The sequence below is a fragment of the Phyllostomus discolor genome, chromosome 1 (genome assembly GCF_004126475.2).
Source record: "Phyllostomus discolor isolate MPI-MPIP mPhyDis1 chromosome 1, mPhyDis1.pri.v3, whole genome shotgun sequence".
Classification (NCBI taxonomy): domain Eukaryota; kingdom Metazoa; phylum Chordata; class Mammalia; order Chiroptera; family Phyllostomidae; genus Phyllostomus; species Phyllostomus discolor.
The window spans coordinates 63,467,402-63,490,570 of NC_040903.2; the positions used below are offsets into that span (position 1 = coordinate 63,467,402).

Here is a 23,169-nt window from a genome sequence, read left to right on the forward strand (position 1 = left end):
AAGAACTAGGGAATCACTAGACATAAATAACTTTGACAGCTAATTGTGTGATTCATCTTTCTTCCTGAAACAGGGTTTAGTTAAAGCACTTTTTAAAGTCCCACAAATTTCTTTAAAACCATCACTAAAGCAGTTTCCTGGTCTTTCTTTATAACACCTTTCATCTCTCTCTAGTCAATTATAACATCTCACTTCACCTTTTTGGCCACTGTAATTTTCAGATCACCCCTTTCATCCTTTATACCCCCTCAGGAACACAGAGCACTGATGAATCTCTTTTCAGTTTCATTGTGACTTCAATTTTCTCTCCCTTGCCCTACTTAAACTCCATTTCTACAGCATTCTTAATGCACCCTGTTTCCTAGATGTTTGATTATTTTTCCATTTCTCTACAGAAAGATCTTATTCAAATATTTCCAGAAACATTCCATTTGTATTTCCTTTTAACCGAGAGTACAATGTACACATACATCCTGAAAGCACCTTCTTTAACAGCTTATTAGGTTCAAAAATTATTAGTTAAAGATTTTCATTTAAATGCTGTTAAAACATAAAAATGCACTTATTCCTACTCAGTGGTATGAGACCATAATCTAAACTTGAAATGTGGGGTTAAAGGGGCAATAGTTTGCTTGCAAAGTCTGGTGGTACTATCTAGACTCAACAGCAAAAAAATAGCATAGGTGATGCTTTTACTTTTTAAATTGTTTTCATGGTTGCCCTGCCTGTTTATGTTGTTTTTGCCATTAAAGGAAAAAAAATGAATGTTTTAGTCCTTTAATCTTTCCAGAGCCTGAAACAAAGAGGCAGCTTGAATGCCTTCTCAGTTCACATCTAAGAGGGGCTTGTTGATTAGGTGGAAGAACCTAAGACCAGAATCCTACCAGACAGAAGCCTGGGTCCTTGTCCAAATTCTGCCATTTAAGAACTCAATGACCTTGGGCAAGACCCTTCACTATCCACCATCAATTTCCTCATCCACAAAATGGGGTAACTCTACCTGTCCCCCTTCCTCATGGGGTAGTTGTGTTACCATAGCTAGCTAGCTAATTATTAATAAGGAAGGAAGCAAGGACCAAGCAAAGTAAATCAATGGGAAGTTAAATACTAAGACACTGTACAAACATAAACTGTAATTACTACTTGCTGATGGTACAACTTAACAGGAACATTAAAATAAATCCAACATAAAAACATCACAGCATGATTCACAACTGCCAGGAGGTGGAAGCAGCCCAAATGTCCATCAACAGATGAATGGATAAAGAAAATGGGGTACCTCAATACAATGGAATATTATCCAGCCTTTTAAAAAAAGGAAATTCTATCCCATCTACAACATGGATGAACCTTGAGGACATTATGCCAAGTATAATAAACCAGTCACAAAAGGACAGATACTATGTGATTCCATTTATATGAGGTACCCAGAATTGTCAAAATCATGGGCCCCAGGGACTGGGAGGAGCAGGAAGTGGAGACTTGTTTGTTGTTCAATAGGTATAGCATTTCAGTTCTGCAAGATGAAAAAGTTCTAGAAATCTGTTATTCAACAATGTGAACATAGTTCACACTACTGACTATGTACTTCAAAATGGTTAATGGTAAAAAAAAAAAACACTTTAGTGTAATTTTAGTGTAATCAGTGTAAGGCAGATTGGAATTAAGTGAGATTTAAACAAAATTAAACCAAAATAACAGCCTTTGTTGGATGCCTCAATTAGCGATTGGTTTTGCTAATTTTAGAAAAACACATTGCTAGTAAGCAAAGGCTCTTCCCCCCAGAGACATTCTCATATTGGGGGGGGGGGGTAACTCTAGTCCTAATGGTCCTCCTTTCAGTCTCCCAGCCCTGCTCCCACCCAGCAGCACTGAGGCCCCCTGCTCACCATCCTACAGCATTTGGCTCATACTGCAGCTAGTCTAACACTCACCACATTACTCTCGGTCAGTGACACACATCTCTGGCATCAACATCAGACCATGAGCTTCTTGAGGGGGGGAAAATGCATCTAACACATATTTAATTTCTTTTCATTTAGCTCCCAGCTCCATAGCACAATACCACTCATCAAATGTTTGTTAATTGAGTAAATTCTACTCTTCCACAGTTTTCAACATCTGTCATTTAGCTGTTTGTGGGACAGAAACTCAGGAGCACAGAGAGGTTGTCTGTATTCAGCTGTGCACAGAAGTTCTGTGTTTTTCCCCATTCACATCTGGTAGAGAGAAAAGAAGAATCATGTATTTATAGCTGTGTTTATAATGATACAATAAAGTTGTTCAGGGATAGCTCTCTAAGAAAAAAAAACTTGAGCTGCAAAGTTTATAATAATTCTCCCCAATCCATTTATGGTTTTGAAATAGCCAGAAGTCTATATTATGTTACCAGTCCTTATAAGGGTTTCTACACAAGAATGCAGTTTCAAGTGGAGGCAAACCTCAGCCCTCTGGTACTTCCATTAATAAAAACTATAAATCCACTGTAAGAGAGTGTTCAATTAGAACATCAGGTTTTTTTAAAACATGTAACTTTTATCCATCAGAAACTTAAGACTTATTTGTAGGTAGTCTGCCAAGATAAATATAACCATAAAGATATAGAGAACAATATGTAGTTTTACTCCTAAAATACTCAGGTGTTACTCAGAAGATAGCATGTGACAAGAGCTAGAGAATGTGTTAACTTGTTCTTGGAAACTGAGGCAGGAATCTGGACCAGGGAGATTAAGAAGTACAGAGCATGCCTCGACTCTGTAGGGGAAAAGCGTAGTTCAGGAGACAGGACATGTGCTGTAGTCACAGGGATGGGTGAGGATACAATCTGACCCAATGCAGTGAGCTGTTGTGATGACCAAGTGACAGAGTCAGTGCCAGTCACGTCCCACTCAGGTCGGCAGCCACTGGATATGACAGATCTGCCATACAGCACTCATCACCAAGTCAAAAACAAGTAACTCAAATACGATAGTGACCCTATACAACAAAAGAAGAAATGAAAATAGTGATTTCAGAACTTGTAAAACAAGTTCCCCATTAGACATGGAACTTGAAGGCAGGAGGAGCCTTGTGTTCCGGTTGCCTTTGCCCATGCCAGTCCCCCGACTGGGGCCCCGGAGCCTGACACGTGCCATCTAATGCACTTACCACTGGAACCATGATGGGCCTTCACACATAACTTATCAAATGGTCTACCAACCAGCCCCCACGACAGAGATGGAATCTGAATCCAGGTTTCTCTGAGTTGAGTAGTTGTGACAGAAAATGACCCATGACACCTACAATATTTTCTAACTGATCCTTTATAGAAAGAAACTTGCCAATCACTAGACTAAGGCTGCAAGCTTGGGAGGATAAAGCCAACACTGACAGAAATAGGAAAATATAGAGGAGAAAGGGTTTGAAGAAAAAAATGGGGAGCTCAATTCTAAATGGATGTCAGAACTGATTGGAATGCCAGAAAGGGAGAGATGTGAGATACTAACAATAGGCAGAGAGGTCTGGGGCAGAAGTGCAGACAAAGGGGAAGCTGTGAGGAAGAGGAGATAGTAAAGGGATACACGGCATGGGATACATGGTTTTAAAACTCATTATGGAGGTGAGGCTCTATATTCAAAGGAAAACTTACATGGAAGTCCTAATAGGTCAAATGAATGGAGAGCTACTTTGGCTGAATCCAGGAGAAATACACAGGACACATCCTGTTGGCACCAGTTTGCCTCTGCAGCAACTCTTGAGGAACCCATCAGTTTGATAACCAATAAAAGCCAGGAGGTCAGAGTCTAAACAGTGGGTTGGACGGGCTTCCAGACTGCAGGGGAGGAAACTAAAAGCAGCAGCAGAAAAGACTGAAGAGGAACAAGAGAAGTAGTAGAAACAGGCTTATTTTGTCACTAGCACCTGCACGACAAAATTATCTTACTAGAGAAGAATAACAGGGCAAGTCTTGCAGAAAAGTCATAGGAATGCTTAATAAAAAGCCAATGAACTTATTTAGAAAGTCACTAGAGACCATCAGTAGAGAGAGAGCAACAGATATCAGTTTCAAGGAAATTAGGAAGAAATGGAATCAGGATAAAGCCTGGGGCAATGAAGTTTGACATTAACAGGAAAGGAAAGATGGGATGAGAGGGAAGACGGGAGTGTTTGTTTTAAAATGTTAAGGAGACCAGTTTCTTCTTCCAAAGTGGTAAGGGAGTAAAAAAGATGGGCGTGGCAGACTGCTAACAAAAAATGGCTGTAACAATTGCTGGGATGCCTTGGTAGTTCTCTCGTACACTGTGAGCTTAGCCAGATGGCTCACTTTGGCCAACCGGACATTAGCACACAAGACACAAGAAGAGACCTGAATATTGTGCACTGTTCTCTCTTGATGTCCTTGTAATGGAGACCAACATGAGGGTGAGCCAGACAGCCTGCTGGGGGATGAGAGGCCACCCTGAGGAGAATGAGACACCCAAGCTGACAATTGCCAACCTACAGACACATGCAAGAGGCCACCCAAGATTGCCTTGTCACCAGCTTACCTGCCAGCTGGTCACTGATTAATCGAAGAGAATTATGACCTAAGTAAAAATGGTGGTGACTTTAAGCCACTAAACCGAGAGCAGTTTGTTCTGTAGCAAAAGCTAACAAGGAATGAGTAAGGACTTGTCTGATGTGAAAGATAGTCTAGGGATCAATGCCGTAGGTATGGCACAATCAGAAGTGCTCGGAAGTATTTCAAAATGTTATAAAGATGTAAAGCTATGCCTTTTCCTTTCATATCTTTCAAATTGTGTATAATGAGCCACAATCATGCAACATGTTATTATCGTTGTGACTACAATTGTCAACTAACATTGGAGATCAGTGGATGTGACCATACCTGCCCAGTCATGCTTATGAGTTACCTTAGGAGCTAACCCAGGTTTAAGGAGCTTTCACACACTTTTTATTTCTTTCAGGTAGGAAACAATATAATCTGTGCTACTGTGTATTTGATCAATAAACTAACCCATGTTTCGGGACGTTAAAGATGTTTAGCCAGTTTTGTAATTCTACTTGGAAGGTAACTGCTACAGGCAGAAGGGAACTGACAATTTTTCAATGTACAAGTTAAAAGACAACATTGAAATCAATGATGGGAAACTAATGTTAGCCTAAGATATTTTCCTAGGAATGCCTGCCGTGCTTTGTGTTTTCTATTATGGGGTTTCTCCACTGGATTTTATCTTTTACCAATTAAATGCATTTTTGTCCTGTGGGTCACCATTTAGTTTAGTACATGTTCTTTAGAGTCTCTCCAACGGTTTTCTTGTGGGTTGAAGAAAGTATGCAATACAGACATAAACATATATTTTTCTCCTACCTCCAACATCATTTGCTTAATAAGACCCATTTGTAAAAACATGTCTAACATTTTTTGAAATAAAAAATTCATCTTTGAGTTGAAGGTGAACAAACACATTTGTGTGTCTTCCTTCTTCTAAAAAGGCTACTTAGGAAAATATTTCCATTTGGGTAGGATTTCCCCCTTGTCTTATTATGAGAAACATTATTCTTCTCTTTCATAGTATGTTTATTGATAAATGTGGGAAATAAAACATGGTCAACTGAACATATGCTTCCTCCTGAACATTTCTTTCAAAAAGTATAGACCCACAGATATAAAGAACAGAAAATGAAATGAGAGAAGATCAAAATGTCAAATGAAGAAAATGGTCAACAGCGGTATTTAACAGAACAGAAAGAGTAAGGAAGCAAACTACAGGGAGACTGAGGACTCCTCTCTGTGGACACTGACCAGGCTGGAAGAATCCCTCCCCACCCCACCCCACCAGTTACCCTATAAAAGCCCAACAGTCAAGAAGCTTCATGGCTGCACTCAGAGCTGCCAGTCAGCTCTATGATATCTTCTTCTTCATTATAAATGGACAGCCAGAAATCGAACCTCTGAAAAAAGTCTCCAGGATGTAAAAATAAAATCAAATTTAAAAAATGTAAATACTAGGGATAGTTCAGAAATCTCAAAAAAGAAAGAGAGAGAGATAAGGGAAAATATTATACCCATGGAATTAGAGTAGGAATCTATGAAAGTGGAGATGAGAAGAAAGTTTTTGGGCATGAGAAAGAAATTTTCAGTAATAAAAATTCCAATAGATGAGTTAGAAATGGGGTAAGATTCAGGTAGTAAAATAAAAAGACAGAGGTATAAATAGGGGAAAAAAGGAGAAGAAAGCCCTAATCAAATGTCTGACACATTAGAGAACCAGAACAAGAGGAAAACACAGTGGGAAAAACTACACCCTTTCCCCCCAAATAAAGGAAGTCACTTTCTAGAACTGAAGTGACTGCATTTCACAATGAATGTACATATGGGAAGCCAGGCATTATACATAATAAGACCCGCATCCAAGGCACAATGTCAGAATACCAAAGGGAGAGCAGTTCTTAGTATATCAGATAAAATTTAAAACCACATTCAAGGACCAAATGACACTACAAACATCAACAGAGCGTTAAAACCCAACAAAATAATGTCTTTAAAAGTCTGAAGGAAAATATTTTCATATGTGAATACTATACCCAGCCAAACTATTAATTAAATGTGAAGCTAAAGACATTTTCAAGTTGGCAAGACCTCAAAAAAGGAACATTTCTCTGGAAGATTCCATATTTTTTTGTTGCCACGCATTGCCTTACATTGGCTTTTACTTGCATTACTTAGAGGCCTTGGAGGCATTTCCCTCTTCTCCATTCCCCGCTTTCTACATCAATACGCTAAACTTCATTTGTCCATCCTGTGAGGTCTGGTTTGAAGCCAGCCACCACCTTCTCCAGGAAGGATGTTCTGTTCCTGCCAGCAGGGTGCAGCCTTTTCCTTCGTGTCTCACAGACCCCTCTACTCTGGTAAGGCACTGTCATGCTACTCTAATGAGCATGAATTACCGCCAATCTCTTCTCCCTAAACCAACAGTGTCGGCTTTCTGCAGACAAAGGTTGGCCAGTTTCTTCTTTGCAGCTCTGTCCTTTCTGCCCCTCTACTCAGCAACTGTGACGAATACAAGTGCTTTAATATGGTAGACATTCACTGATAAGACAACAATGGACTTCAAATTTAATGTTAATCCATTGTACAAAGACTACAGCTCTGAACCTATTTCATTGATGCTGCCAATCCCTTCCATGTCCAGATTTCCCACTTTAGAGTCTCCAAGTTCAGGGCAGAAAGGATCATTTTGGGGGAGTAAGGAGGAAAAGAAAAAAATATTCTTCCAGTTAAAAAAAATGACATGACCCAGCAACTTCACTCCTGCATACATATATATGAGAAGTGAAAACATATGTTCACACAAAAACCTGTACAAACATGCTCATAACAGTATGATTCATAACTAAAAGGTTGAAACTATCCAGATGTCCACCAGATAAGTGAATACACAGAATGTGATACATCCATAAACTAGAAAATTATTTAGCAATAAAAAGGGATGAAATACTGATACATTCCAGAGCACAGATGAATACTGAAAATAGTGTGTAAGTGACAATAGACAGTCCCAAGAGCCCACCTACTGTATTTGTCCACTTATATGGAATATCCAGAAGAGACAAATCTGTAGAGACGAAGTTAAAAAGTGATTGCCCAGGGCTAAGGGTATTGGAAAAAATGGGAAGTGACTGCTAATTTAGAACGTGGTATTTCTTTGAGATGGGAGTAATGAAAATGTTCTGAAATTGATCATAGTGATGGTTGTACAACCCCTTGAATATATTAAAAAGCCCTGAATTATACACTTTGAGTGAGTGAATTATATCTCAAGATTTTTTAAAAAGATCAATGTGGGGATAAATTAAGTTCACATATTACTTGTCTTTAAGGCAGAATCAAAGAGCTCCAGCTAAAAGAGGGCAAGATATGCAAAGTACGGCAAAACGGAACAGGATCAAAACGTGTACTAGGGGTCTGAAAAGGCCAAATTAAATGAAAACAACAAAAACACAAGGCCATGTTAGCTGATATTTATTTGCCCCAAAATTAATATAGAATCTGCTCATTGTAAAGTTTACTAGTTTAAGAGAAGCCATGACAAAGGGTAATGAAGAGTACTGGGTTTTACCGGAAGCACCAAGTGCCTGGTTACATAAACTTTTGTAGGTCACTTAATTCCGAAAGGTGGTGTCTCTAGTTTCACTAATTGCCAATGACCTTATCTCAAAGGTGTATTCTTAAGGCAATTAGTGGATAAGGTAGTTCACATTGATAGAGGGCCAGGATCTGCAAGCACCACAGATTTATTCCAGATATTCACACAAGACCTGTTACACATGACCTGCAGGGTGAATGAAAGCACCCACTTACAAAACCTTTCTGTTTGAGAGATGCTATGATAATTACAAAATAAATCCATAAAACTTTTGATTCTTTCAAAACAGATGTGTACCCTGGCCAGGTATCAGTTAGTTAGAGTGTCATCCCCATACGCCAAGGTTGCAGGTTTGATCCCCAGTCAGGGCACATACAAGAGTCGATCAATGAATGAGTAAATAAATGGAACAAATCAAGTGAGCAAATCAATCTCTCTCTCTCTCAAATCAATAAACAAAATAGACGTGCAGTCTTTTAAACTATCTAAAATTAAATGACACACCCTGGCTGGCGTAGCTTAGTGGATTGGGCGCGGGCTGCGAACCAAAGCATCGAAGGTTCGATTCCCAGTCAGGGCACATGCCTGGGTTGCAGGCCACGGCCCCCAACAACTGCACATTGATGTTTCTCTCTCTATCTCCCTCCCTTCCCTGTCTAAAAATAAATAAAATCTTTAAAAAAATTTTTTAAAGAATAAAATTAAATGACACAAATATATATTTTTAAACTTTAAGTGTTCATTTTTAAATGGATCTCAGAAAAGCATGATGATATAAAGGCATGGTGGAAGGGAATAGATAAAAATATTCTAATAAATGAGCCATCTACAATCCCTCTTTGCATTCTGTTTTCAAGGATACAGAAACTAATAAATCATACTTACCAAACCATGATTTTAACATAAAGTAAACTTAAATCCTAGTCTTATCTTTTTTCAGAACATTTTAAAATTCATACTTACCCAAGTGTAACTCATTTGAATACATCCAAGTTTTAAGATACTGACCTAATTTTAAAGAAAAATGGATGTAAATAAACTATGTTCACTAAACATAGGAAGTAGCCCTTCAAATTATCGTTGTCTTTGTTTTCAATTCTCTTCATTTTCTTTCATCTTCTATGTTATTAGTAACTATAGACATTTTTTTAAAAAACTCTATGACAAGTAACATGTACCTGGTCTGACTAAGGATCAGTATTTTCATCCAAGTTGGTTCGAAAGATATTTACAAGTTCTCTGAGGCTGTGTCAATTAACTCAGGACTTGTGGCAGTCATGGACAGAAAGGTCCCAGTCAGGGAACCAGAGACTTCGAAAACCAAACCTGCAAGACCTTGGGTTGTATGATGATGTGGTATACATCTGAGAAACTGCTTTATTTTAGTATTTGAAAATCACATGGATAAATTGGTGCAAATAAAACACTCCTGTTTCTGAAATACAAACTATATTTTTAAACCTTCCTTTTTGCACCCTGGTAAAAAATGTAGAATTCAGCTTCTAAATTGTAACATTTACCAGCTACACTGCGAACTTGTGGCAATTAACTTCACTAGACATACATTATTTAATTTTCTTCATTAATTTCATCTTCATAATTTTTACTGTAGTAAGAACATTTAACTGGAGATCTACTCTTTTAATAAATTTGTAAGTGTGCAGTACAGTGCTGTTAACTCTAGGCATAGTTCTGTACAGGTTTCTAGAACTTACTCTTCTTGCATAACTGAAATTTTCTATCTATTGAACAGCAACTCACCATTTCTTCCTTCTCTAGCCCCTGGCAACCATCACTCTACTCTCCACTATGAGTCTAACTACTTTAGATACCTCCTATGAGTGGAATCAAACCCTGCTTATCCTTCTGTGACTGGCTCATTTCACTGAGCATGATGTCCTCCAATTTCATCCACATTGTCACATCATGACATTTTAAATCATTAACTTTGGTAGAGCAGATGAACGGATAACAACTAGGCCTCATCGTGCTTCATCAGCTCCCTGCTCCTGCTGTGTATGGGCTGTCTTGCAGTCAAGTCTGTCACACCTGGAGATGACGTCCCTGCCTGCTGGGGTGAGGACACTGTTCTGATGTATGGAAACACTGCTTTTGAAGAGTCATGGCCTCCTGGCAGTGTCTCTGTAAACCTCTGTGGCAGCTGTGCTCGAGGTCATGAATATTACATAAGGGCGGCCCATGCTTTCAAACCCAAATTTCCAAGCCATGATTCCCATAGCAACACACAAAGATTTTACTCATCTCAGAGATGCAGCAGCCGGCGGAAGTAGTCTAATGGTACCCTTGATTTTTTAGCAAGACCAACACAGTACTTTTTTCAAAGCAGTAATTTTTTTCCAAAAGCAAGCCAACAATCATGTTAAAATATGTTCATTTAAAAGTTTCAGAGTATCATACACACCAGAGTAGCTTAAAATTGAACAACAATCCATGGCTGAGAAATAGTGGCTATTGAAATGACTACATGGGTAACAGCATCCAAATCCTGACAACTGGTAAAACCTAATACAGTCTCAGATAAATTCTCTACTTACATATTTTATATTTGATATCCAGTCCCCCTGTGACACATATATGCACTTTTTTTTTATTATGGGATGGAAAAGAAATGCCCCAAGGGAAGAAATGTGTTCAATTAATAAAATCCTTTGATGCTTTCTTTTTGAAAAGCATAATATGACCCATTTTTTAAATATAAGAAAATATTATCATAAAACACCTATGGAACAAAATTTGGGAGAAAGATTATTCAAATAAATACCAAAATAAACATTAACTTGAAGAAAGTTTGTTTTTCTAAACAGAGAAATGGTTTGCTGGAAAAAAAAAGAGAAATCATTTTGATAATAGATACAGTTTTTTCTCTTTGTATAACCAAGGGCCCTTCTGTGTGTCTAAACCATCTACCATGTCAACAAGTTACTTGATTCATAAAATAACATAAAAGTCAAAACCACTCGTATATCACACTTTCTTTTTCTACCAAAGGAAGAAAATAAGCTCATTTCTTATACCTCTTTTAAACCAGACAGTAAAATACTATAAGGACCCAAACATATGTTTTAGGAGAAACTCCCACAGGTGGTCCATCACGGACCCCGCACAACAGGCAGAGAAAGAGCTGGGCAAGGGAAAATTATTTTACCTTTGCTTTTTCCAACTGGGCCTGGGCCTGTCGCTCTGCTTCTCTGCGCACTGCCTCCCGGTCTTCCTCCAGAGACACATCTGAATCGGATGGACGGCTGGTGTAGGAGTCTGCCGAACCCTGGGAAGGAACATTTACATTTTAAAATAGGCCCCATCTATGACATTTGCATTGGAAATGTTTCATTGACACTACAGTTAGCTTCCTGGGTTTTGCTACAAGTTCCTGAAAAGAGGAGAAAATAATCCATCTCATGGCAAACCATCTAGAAAAATCATGCTCTGGTTTGTAAGCAGATCATTTACTAGGGTGGCTGTGCCTACCAAGTTACCATTCCTCCCCAAGCCTTAAGTTCCTGTTTACTGTCCTTTCTGGAAGCCAGAACAAGTTCCTTTATAATTCAACCAGCTCCGTGGTGCAGTGCAGGGCTGAAGTGCACAGATGGGTTTCAAGGGTAGCCGCAAGAACAACCCACACACTAAAGCAAGTATTTACAACTAGAGAGAAAATACCACTAATAAAAAACATACACAAAAGTCAAATGAGTTATAAACTTGAACTCTCCAAAATGCCACTACCAGGAGGAAAGCTACCACTTTAATCTTAACCATCCTTTTGTACCTTTTTATTCACCTGATACCTTCTCTGACAAAATGTAAGACAACAGCAGTCAGCTCCACTCAATATTTAAGCAACACATTTTTGCATTACCTTTAAATAGATATATAACACCTGTCTACAGAAAACACTGCCCAGGATATCTCCTTCGGCAATAAATCACAGCATAGGAAAAGGAGCTCAGAAAATTACAGGACTCTCCCTGGCTCCCTCTCTTGCCACCCGGATCATATTACTAAATAAGGGAACCCGTGCCAGCACTCACTGCAATGATAGCAAAAAGCAAAGGCAAAATAACGTTTCCCCAGATGAAAGCCCTGGAGCTTACACAGATATCAGAATTCTTCAGCCTTCCTCCCTTGGCTCTTTTCAGAAGCCTGATCCAGGTGGCCTTCATTAGCCAGACAGAGCCTTTCCCATCCGCAGCTGCAGCCCCGGGCACAGATCCTCAGTGCGCGCTGAGCCCTGCAGAACAACCTCCGCTCCTTCCCCATCCATGCTCGGGGCAAGCCCCTCTTCTCGTTCCCTTTCTGCCTCTTGGGCGTTCACTCCCTACCCCGGAGGATTCCAATCCAAGGAGATTCTTATTTTCCCATTCCAAAGGGGAAAAACAAACACTCAAATGCTTTATATTGCTTTAAAAATAAAGAACACTTCAAGTGCATTTAAAATCAGGCACCAACTCGTTCTAAACTTAATTCATCTAACTACCCTGAAGATTCTCTTCCCTGCTCTTGGGTTGTTAAAGGAAATTAGTTGTGAGAGAACCTTTAAAAAAAAAAAACCTATTGCAAAACGTATGCAGTGACATTTGCAAGTGCAAAGTTCAAGCCTTATCTTCAGAGATCTGGAGGGGGAGGGCGGAGGACTCACTCACTCCACTGGGCATGCTCCATAGGTAGCCTTTTCATGCGGATGCTCACATCACACACACCGTTAGTCTGTGTCAAATTGCCATTTGCATTCAACGTGTAAACAGCTAGAAAGGGTTTTGGTTCTATAGTAACAGGCACAAGGTCATTTTGTCATGTTTGTTTCAGATAAAGCGTTCTCTCAAAGACACAGCATGTAATCTTTTCATTTAATGATCCCTGTCCATTACCTGCTTACAGAAAGTCTAATATATGCCATGAGACAACTCATAGACAATAGTATCATATGCAGTATTGGACAGCAAAAATCAAATAATGCTTATCAACCATAATAGCATACTGCTCCTGAATGCTTGTGACTTCCCAGACAAGATGGGAGAGAGAAATTTTCCCATTTAATTAGGATATAAAAGTAGTCACAGCTTCAAGCAATGAGTTTAATGGAGCTCAAAATGACTTTGAACTGCTTCTCCAACTGAGAAACTACTGCTTCAAATAAATTCACTGGAATATATAACAGTGCAAATTGTTATAACAATAATTATGAAGAAGATCCAAAGCTTGGCTGGTTTGTTACCTTGAGTTAGGATTCGTGGAACCATTTAGCCCAAATTTTTCTTATAAATAAAGTGACTGAGGTTTAAGAAGGAAATATACTTACATTATTAATTTCCTGTACTAGTGGAATTACATTTTGTAACTTTGTGTATGAAGAAATAAACACTTTCAAGTTTCTTAAAGTACACACGATTCTGTCAATGCATTCTAAGCTTCATTTCTGTTTGAGTGTGGTGGAGGAATTATTTTGTAAAATCTTATGTAAATGAAAGAAAGGCATTCTTAAGAATTTCTCCCTTACGTTTCTACCCTTCCTTTCTTCCTTCATTCTTTCACTCTTCCAACTCTGGGCTAACCCCAGTCTTCTTGACACAAATATTAGGAAGTACAGTAGAATGGGGGTTTTAGTATAAAAGTAATAGACAAGTGCACCTTAATTATGCCATCATTACATAAATTAATAAAAAGATTACTCATATTGTTATGAAGTGAATGTAAAATGCATGGAGGATACAAAATGCATTCCAATTTTTTGTTCAAGTAAAATTCTCAAAGTTCATGAGTCTGTCAACACATGCAAGGGCATTCCTCACCTCCCCAGAACATTTCCTACAGCAGGTGGCACAGTGACACATTACCAAGGAGCACAATGAAGCCCCAGAAAGTGCCAGGGCCTGCAGTCCCCTTGCTGACGTTTTAGACCCAATCACCCTGCCAAGAGTTCAGGTTACACCTCAGTGAGGACACAAAGTTTTTGTCACAAATAAGAGGAAAAGTATTAACACACACAATGTATGCAATCTTTCCTTTTAAACAAAATAAGATTATTGCCAATAATCAGATGTAACTTTAAAAAAATTTTGTCTTCTAAAGTTTATTTTGATTGTTGTCACTATTACAGATGTCCCCATGTTCTCCCCTTTTGCCCCTACACCCAGTGTCCCCGACCCGTGCCCACACTACACTGTTGTCTGTGCCCATGGGCCATGCACACATGTATACATGCTGTTTGGCTAAGAGGTAGCTTTTAATTGCATGGTCATTTTGAAACCTATTTCCAGGTTTATTTAATTCATTGTTTTTTTTAACCTTCTACATTGACTTTTGGCAACAATCTTTTGAATATTTGCAAGACTACATTAACCTTTTAGAATATTAGGTATGACTGTGAACTGTAGTTATAAACTGTTTAGTGGAACTTATAGAAGAAGCTGAGTTACTTCCACACTTGTACCTGTAATAGTACATACTTCCAAAATATTTTTCACTATAGAAGTTACACGTGCCCATTGTAGAAAGGGAGAGACACAAGTAAGGTCACCTTACATCCTCCCACCACTATTAACCACTATTAACTAGCAGCATGTGGGAGCCTCCAGAGTTCCTGCAATTTTGAAAGTCACCCTCCCAACATGAGCATTACAATTAATCTCCTTCCTTCTGGGAGTGCGAGTCTATGCAGTCTGAAGTAATATATCTAATTAAGCTTTGCCTTTGGTACCATATGGACTTTCTAGGTCCTTCTGCCTCAAGTTGTCTTTAGTCAGAAACAGCTGGCAGTCATTTCCATTAACTCCAGAACAGGTTCATTACAAGATGTGCCCTTGAACTCCCAAGTTCCCACAATGTGATTAACTGGTCTTTTGTAGCATTTGTCCTTGCAGATACATCACATGTTTAGCTACCCACATTTCCTTTTCTACGTCTTACTGTTCTCATTCCTCATTGTACAGTTGTAAAATACAACTAGCACCTAATGTCTACCAATAGCTCATCCAGAATTTTCTACTTTTAACCTCAGAACCCACACTTAAAATATGTTTCCTTTGCTTTTTGGAAGTTTTAGTGTAATTAGATTAATTTATGCCTTTATCTACTCTTCAATTTCTGTTTTTTTTCCAAACCATTTTTTTTTTGTCAAATTTGGCACAAAAAATATCATCTTTTTCCTTTAGTGCTTTTTTCTTTTTTGGTATTTGTGAAGTTTGCTTTGTTGATGTTGTACTCTACCATCTAATGGTCATATATACTCCCATTTATTTATTTTGAGTATTCTTGTGCTTTCTCTTTTAAAGCCGAAAGGATGGGAGTTATACATACTCAAGAGTGACTTTTAAAAAAAATTATTTATTTTTGGAGAGGGGGAAGAGTAGGACAAAGAGAGGGAGAGAAACATGTGCGAGGCAAACATTGATTGGTTGCCTCTCACACACTGCCCACGGGGGTCCTGGCCCAAAACCCAGGCATGTGCCCTGTCTGGGAACCAAACCTGTGACCTTCCAGTTCGCAGACCAGTGCTCAATTCACTGAGCCACACCAGCCAGGGCAAGAGTGACATTTATGATCCCAAACTGTTCATCTATTTCTATATGAAGTTTTCATAAGAAGTCTAAAGCAACGCTCTTGGACAAAATCAATTTCTCAGAGTATTCTAAGATTCCTAAATTCTAGACAAAATGACTTCCCACCCAAAATCCTTAGGACTTCAGATGACCTCGTCATGTAGAGGGCTATGCTCAGCCAATGGCAAGTTTGACCTCAATTGTTTCCCCTGATCTGTCATGGGGCAGACAGACATCCACCGCCACTGAGGTCAGGCCCACATTTTTAAAGTAAAGCAAGATGGGCTAGAAGTCAGAAAACAAGGACCTAAGGGAAAGGATCTGGCTCTTGTGTGGCTAGGGATGATAATTCCTTCATTTCTCAGGTACTGGTATCTCTTTTCAGAGTTTAGGAGAACTAATGTGTTGTTTGTTTTTTTTCCTGGGATGATATCTGGATGTCTCTAAGAAACTAAATTGCTCCTCATGTTTTGTTGGTTTCTTCAGGGAAAAATAAAAAAAAAAAAAAAACACTGTTCACTGATCATAAGTGTTCCTGACACTAAAAATTCAAATAGGATGCAAGCTAGAGATTAAGCACATTTTCATTGCTATTTTATACTTTAGTTTGCCAATGTCACATAATTTCTGCTCAAATACATCCTGAAGTAAAATCTCAAATGTGATTGGCCTACCATTTGGCTTAATGACAAAGTATTAGCAGAAATAAAGGTAATCAGTCTCTGTAAGTTCATTCCTGTGTGGTACTTTCATGATTATGGAAAAGCTAAAATGTTAGCTTCGATTTTGTCAAGAGCACGGGAAAATTTATAACCCTTGCATGGTTATAGTTGGTATTGATGAAGACATTAAATTTTACCAAACAACAAACACACTGCACAAAAAATATGCATTTGGAACTATAAATGTTGCAACTGTTAAGTTAAATGCTGAGAATATGATCATGAAAAGGATTAAAGCTTTCTTTCCATTATGGAACTTGATATTCCAGTGAAAGAGACCATTTTTTTTTAAAAAGCTATCAAAAACAATTACAATGAGAAAAAATAAAACAGGCTGAGATAAAATGATAATGGGAAGATGTTGGTTTAGTTAGGATGAAATAACACTCGGAGGTGATATTTAAGCTGAAACCCAAAGGAAAAGAAAAAAAAATAGCCCTGAAAATTTTTGAGAAAAGAGATGTCTGGGCAGAGGGAAGAGCACATGCTAAGTAAGGCCGTGAGGACGAGGCATGCTTGGGCATTTGAAAAACTGGAAAGCGGTCAGTACAGCTAACATGCTACTTTTCTCAGAAGTATTTAAGATCACTCCCCCTCCCTCCTCCTCTCTTTCTCACTGGACAGGTGGATGCCCATGTAGGCATACCTAGAGTATGGATTTGGGGACTCCATTTTGTTTGTATGGCATCACCTCACAGAAAGACATTTTTGATTTTCTTAATTAGAAGGGTTATTTAAATTGCCAGTAAATTCCACTTTATTGGAACAATCATGTCTCCTGAGATTCAAACAAAGTTCTCTGATTTTCTCTTTTTAAATCCAGCACTGTCTCATAAAGGTTTAAGTCAGTATATTTTTGAGATTGTCTATATTATGTTAGTAATGAGTACAAGTTATTATGAATGATAACAATCATTAATTTTTAATGAATATGTACACTATGTTAGACACTGTGTTCATTCACAAACAATAAATAATTTTGTTTCTAATTATCCCTAGTTTTACTGATGAAACAACTGAGGCACAGGAAAGTTCAGTTACCTCACCAAGGTTACAAAACTAATGATCAGTGGAAGTGGGTGTTACCTTTTCTAAATTCAAGTTCAGAGTCTCAAATTTTATCTTCCCAAAAGGCAGTGAAGGTACAATGAAACAGATCATTTCTCATTCATCAGTGTACTGCTGTTTTGTGGAAAGAGGGATTCAAAGAGTTGGCTGCTGCCCTGAAATTTTCCTCGCTTTAAAAAAGCTGCTCAAAATTGTAAAGCATTCTGTTCATCACTTGTCTACAATGGAAAGTACATAAGTAGAATAGGAAAACAATGGAAATCAAGAAACTGGCTATTGAAATTTTCCTCTCTTCCCTGAAAATCAGCAGAACTTGGCAGACTGACCTTCAGTAGTCTCTTTGGCAGCTAAAGTTGCCTGAAGCTGGCTGGAATTCAAGTGTCTTCTGAGCAACCTTTTGGTTCAGCAGGAATACTTGTTAGTTTTCCCGCACTGAGGCTGAAGTTATTCAAAAGTACAAATGATAGGTGTAAAGCTCGGAGATGTGACTAACAAGTCTTTAAGAGTAATATACTGAAAACACTGTCATCACCCAATTTTTCCTTGGAGTCAGGGGATGATGGTGGTTTGTATTTTACGTAACAGCCTCCTTCCAATATTTGCAAAATTTGACAGTTAAAAAGAATCATTTTGAAAAAGTTAAAATTAGATGGCCAATTTTCATATTTTATGTTTGGATTTCAAGCATGGGATAAATAATTTACCTTCATAATTATAATATAGTTTGTGTGTGTGCATGTGTGTGTATTTTTGCATTGGGGGAGATTTTAGGCCTTGAATAAATATGTATGGGTAGTGATAGATGACAAGAATTTTTCATATTAATACTTTTTAAAATAAAATATTACTTTTCAGTCACAAGAATGGAAATAAGTAAGCAAGAAGCAGAAAGTTACAGCCTGGGAGAGGTTTACTTCCTCAAAATATTGCTAAAAAAATTCTATGAGAGAAAAGGGATGAATCAATCACATAGAGGAAATACTAGGTACAGGAATTCACAGTGGCTATAGAAACTCTGCATGGGTATCACTACTGTTAGTCTTTATAGTGAATCAGCATACATACATGCTACACTTCTCTTTGCCTAAGACAACTTTCTCGTAACTCCACTTTCTTGCCAGCTCCTACCCTATTTCTTTGTTTTTCTTTGCAGAAAAAAAATGCTTCAAAGAGGTTGCCTCTAATTACTCTGATTCTTCTATTCTTATTATCTTTTTTTCAGTTAAAATTTTTTATTATTCCCTTTTGTTTAGAGAGAAAGAGGAAGGGAGAGGAGAGGGAGACAGACAGACAGACAGACAGACAGACATTGACTTGTTCAATTTATGCATGCATTCATTGGTTGATTCCTCCATGTGCCCTAACCAGAGACTGAACCGGCAGCCTTGGCATATGGGACAATGCCCTGACCAACGAAGCGACCCAGCCAGGGCCCAGTTCTCTCTCTTTCACTCCACCACTCCAGTAAAACTACTTAAGGTCATCAATGATATATGGCTAAATCCGGGGCTGAGTTCTCAGTGCTCATCTTATTTCACTATCAGTAGCATTCAGCATGGTTATTTAATATTACTCCCTGTCCTTTATTCACTTCTTCAACTTGGTTTCCAAGAAATTTCTCTCTTTCTCTCTTTATCTCTCTCTCTCTCTCTCCCTCCCTCTCTCACAGGTTGGCTGCTCATTCTAAGTCTCCTCTTCCACTTATCTCCTACTCCCTCCACTCACACAGACAACCTCGCTGGCCTTCTTGATGTTCCTCACGGGCACCAGGGAATGCTCTCTCCTTAGATTTCTACACGATGGCCTATTACCTCCTTCAAGTCTTTGCTCAGACATCACCTTCACACAGAGGTCTTCTGTGGCCATCCAATTTAAAGCTATAATCCTACTGCCCCCCTAGTGTCTCTAACCTCACTTATTCTGTTCTACTTTTTAAAAAACACTGCTTCTAACTTCCAACGTGAAATATAGTTTATTTACTAATTATGTTTACTGTTCAGCATCTATCTCCCTCCAACAGAATAATAGAACACCCGTGAGGCAGAGATTGTTTTGTTTTGTTCACTCATTTATCCCAAGCACCTAGAATAGTGCCTGGCACAGAACACATGCTCTGTAAACATTTGTTGAATGAACAAATAAGGATTACCAGAGAGAGCCTATTCTCCCTCACCTCCTACATCCTGAAGCTCTTCCACTCTACAGGGTCCTTTTTAGCACTTTTAAACACTTCTAAATATGCCTAAACATTCTCACACCTCTCCCAAAAAAAAAAAAAAAAAAAAAGCATCAACTGCAATCTGACCAACCCATACTGGGTAAACAATAAACATTTTCTAAACAAAGACTTCAGCCTGAAGATATAGTATTTGGTGTTTTATCATAAACCTCAATAAATACCAAATTCGTTAACTTAGTGTCAACTCTAGGTCAGTTGGTTAAATAAACCTGATCCATAATAAGCAAGCCACTCAAAAACAAAAAGTCATTGTATTTAAAGTTTATATAGCAGCCATCTTCCAAGGAATTTAAGAGAGATTTTATATTTTGAAAAATATGATTAATGCTCATGTTCTATGAAGCTTCCCCCCCATTACTTCTACTTCTCCATTCCAGAGACTCAAAGTTCCAGTCAGAAGCTGCTAATGACTCACTGTGCAGCCAGAGACAAGTCATGTAAGTATTCCCTGGGCTAACCTCCTTCCCCCTAAAATGAGCACACTAAATCAAAGCTACTAGAAAGAATATTCTTGAAAATTTCTTGCAGACGGTTTAAAATACATTGTAAATATGACATAGTGTATGGCTCTTCGGCACTGACTGTTACTTCTCGTACACCACTGCATTTCTGTGGGGAAAGAGTCTAAATTCACAGCAGAAAATGTGACTGTGCATACTTCTAGTAAGACAGAATGTTTAAAAAAAATCCACCCAGCATCAGAGAAAGACATTTTTTCCAGGCAATTTTGAGTAATATATTTAAAGGAAGGCAACGGACTGACTAGACAAATGTGAGTTCCAGGACATCTCAGTGGGCTCTCCAGGACTAAGTGAAGGTCACATCGAGAGATGGCATGTCCAGCTGCGGGCCTTCCCCTGAGCGGCACAACGAACAGTAAACCTTGGCCCCTGCCTTTCAGGGCTGGTTCTGCCAGGTGGTGGTGAGCAGTTAACCTGCAGACCTTAAAGGACAGTACCCATGTGTGTCCTCCAAGGAACCACGCAGCCATGAAAAGGGCTACGATTTCAGTCTGTAAAGATCTGATTTTCTAAAATTTTCTTTGCACATGCACAAGTTACACTAACTGATAAGGAAACCTGTAAGAGATCAATGATATAGATAGACAAAGGTTATAAATTTAAAAATTCAAAATGTAATCAGTCACAAGCATCTAGAAAAAGCCTCATTAAATTAAAAACAATCCCACTTCCTCAACAGTACTCTTTTTAGCAAAGTACTAATCCACAGTGTTGTGAGGTTAGTGAAAACTGATGCTTTCACATCTTGGTGGTGCTTTTCTGACTTTCATACAATTTGTTGGGAAAACAATGTTCTCTTTATTTGTATCTAGATACGTATCGAGATTAACACATATCTAGACTAACAATTTCACTTCTAGGACCTATCTTAAAATTCTTAAATTATGCTCCATACACTTAGTAAATTATTACAAACCTTAATAATAGTTACAAGACCAAAGAGCTTTCAGGTAAATGTTTATAATAGTTATATCTGATAAAAAAAAAGAAAGAAAAAAGAAAAGCCTGGATCATTTCTATAAAAACATACATTCATGTATGTAAAAATACTAGGAGTACACAAAAAGGACAGAAAGAAAGAAATAGGGTTGGATTGTTTTTCCTTTTTAAAAAATGTAAGGATAAATGTAAAAATTTTCTGAAATGTTATCATTTTTATGAATAGAAGTAAAAGCTGTTTCATATTATAGTTACAATGTCTAACAAAATACTCTGAAAATATTTTTGGTGTTGCAATAAAATAGGGTTTTCAGATCCATATTTTCTCTAACTGGTGACTTAACCCTGACAGTTTTTGTTTTGGTTTTTTTTCTGGTTTATTTGTTGTTTTTTTAAAAAATATTATTTTAATTGTTGTTCAAATACAGTTTTCTGTCTTTTACTCCCATTCCAGCCCACCCCCCAGCCCTCCCCACCTCCCTCTCATTTCCACCCCACCCCCCAGTTTTTGTCCATGTGTCCTTTATACTTGTTCCTGTAAACCCTTCCCCTTTTTCCCTGAAATTCCCTCCCCTCTCCCCGCTAGTCACTGTCAGTCTGTTCTCTATTTCAGTGTCTTTTAACCCTGACAAGTTTTGTTTTGTTTTGTTTTGTTTTGTTTTTGCATATGGGGACAGGAAGCAAGCTCTGGATCTCCAGGAAGACCCTGTATGCCCATTAAAAAAAATGTTGAAAAATGTTGAGTCATATCAGGTAGGACTCAAGAATTAAAAGTACTAAAACATGAAATGCTAACATTTTAAAGTATTACATTTCTCTGTAGAAAATGCAATAACAATTATTTTAAATATCCACTGAAACATGAGTGTTTTCTTATATGACTATTTAAATAATTTTTTGGTACTAGGTTAGATACTTAAGCAGGCCAAATGATTCAGTAACTTGGTAGTAAATTATTAATACATTGCTCTAAAAGTCTAACCTTCCAGAAAGCTATGACTTTGCTTCAGAGAGATTTAATATGAAAAATAGGCTATACAACCAGGGATTTGGCTGAAAAGTGTCAGTGGTGTGGAGAGTTTAGTAATGAAGCAGTGAAAAGTACTGACTGACCTACAATAGTTAGTGTGTCCCTTTAAGCAGCTAACCTACCTTCAGGAGGTGATTTAAGAACTATAAAGACAATCTGGTTCATACCAATCTATGTTTAGAAGTAGGCTGTCCATTTCAGATCATTTAGCTGGATATATAACCAAGCTACTGGTTATATTAACAAAAATATTGATATTAGAAAATCCAGACAATATTAACATTTAACAAAATATGGGACAAGACAGTTGGTGAAAAGCAATTCAAATGATATTTCCTGTCTGACAAACTTAAATGCCCAAGGTGATACTGGGAGGTGGGGCCTGTGGGAAGTGGTTAGGTCACTGGGGTGGAGCCCTCATGAATGGAATTAGTGTTCTTATTAAAGAGACTCCAGAGAGCTTTCTAGACTCCTTCCACAAGGGAGGACACTGACAAAAGCAGTCAGACAGAGAAAGGCAGGCAGCCATGAACCTGAGTGCAGGCTCTCACCAGACACCGAATCTTCCAGGGTTTTCTTGAGCTTGGCCTTCCCAGCCTCTAGAACTGTGAGAAATAAACTTCTGTTGTTCATAGACTACTCAATCTATGGCATTTTATTATAGCAGTCCAAGTGACTGTGACAAATGTAATTTTAAGTTTAAAAGCATATTGAATTTCGATGATGGTAAAACTTCCATCGAGCAGGGTGAAAATGGCTTGACAGTTGAGTCAAGTTTAGAAAAGGCCTGGTGTCTGCTGCTGACCACAGCCTGTGACCCTGCACTTTGTTCCACGGGCTGGTGGAGCCTGCACACTTTACATGTCTGATGCTTCCACTGTTAAAAGAGACGCCAGACTCGGACGCTGCAAACCAAAGATACACACTTACTAGGTCTTCCACTGACTTAAATGATGATAATTCAA

General features: G+C 38.2%; 1 protein-coding gene across 13 annotated transcripts in view; it reads right to left on the reverse strand.

Annotated features, from left to right (window-relative positions):
- Positions 1-23,169, reverse strand: part of CACNB2 (calcium voltage-gated channel auxiliary subunit beta 2) — a 328,309-nt gene that overhangs the window by 97,185 nt on the left and 207,955 nt on the right. For 11 of the 13 annotated variants that reach the window (XM_028505924.2, XM_036023641.1, XM_028505928.2 and 8 more), the window contains one exon: positions 11,296-11,415. In XM_028505924.2, the coding sequence (XP_028361725.1) occupies positions 11,296-11,415 (120 nt within the window). Of the gene's footprint in view, positions 1-11,295; positions 11,416-12,241; positions 12,671-23,169 lie in introns of those variants that run through there. The other 2 variants (XM_036023671.1, XM_028505926.2) reach the window with 1 other exon arrangement.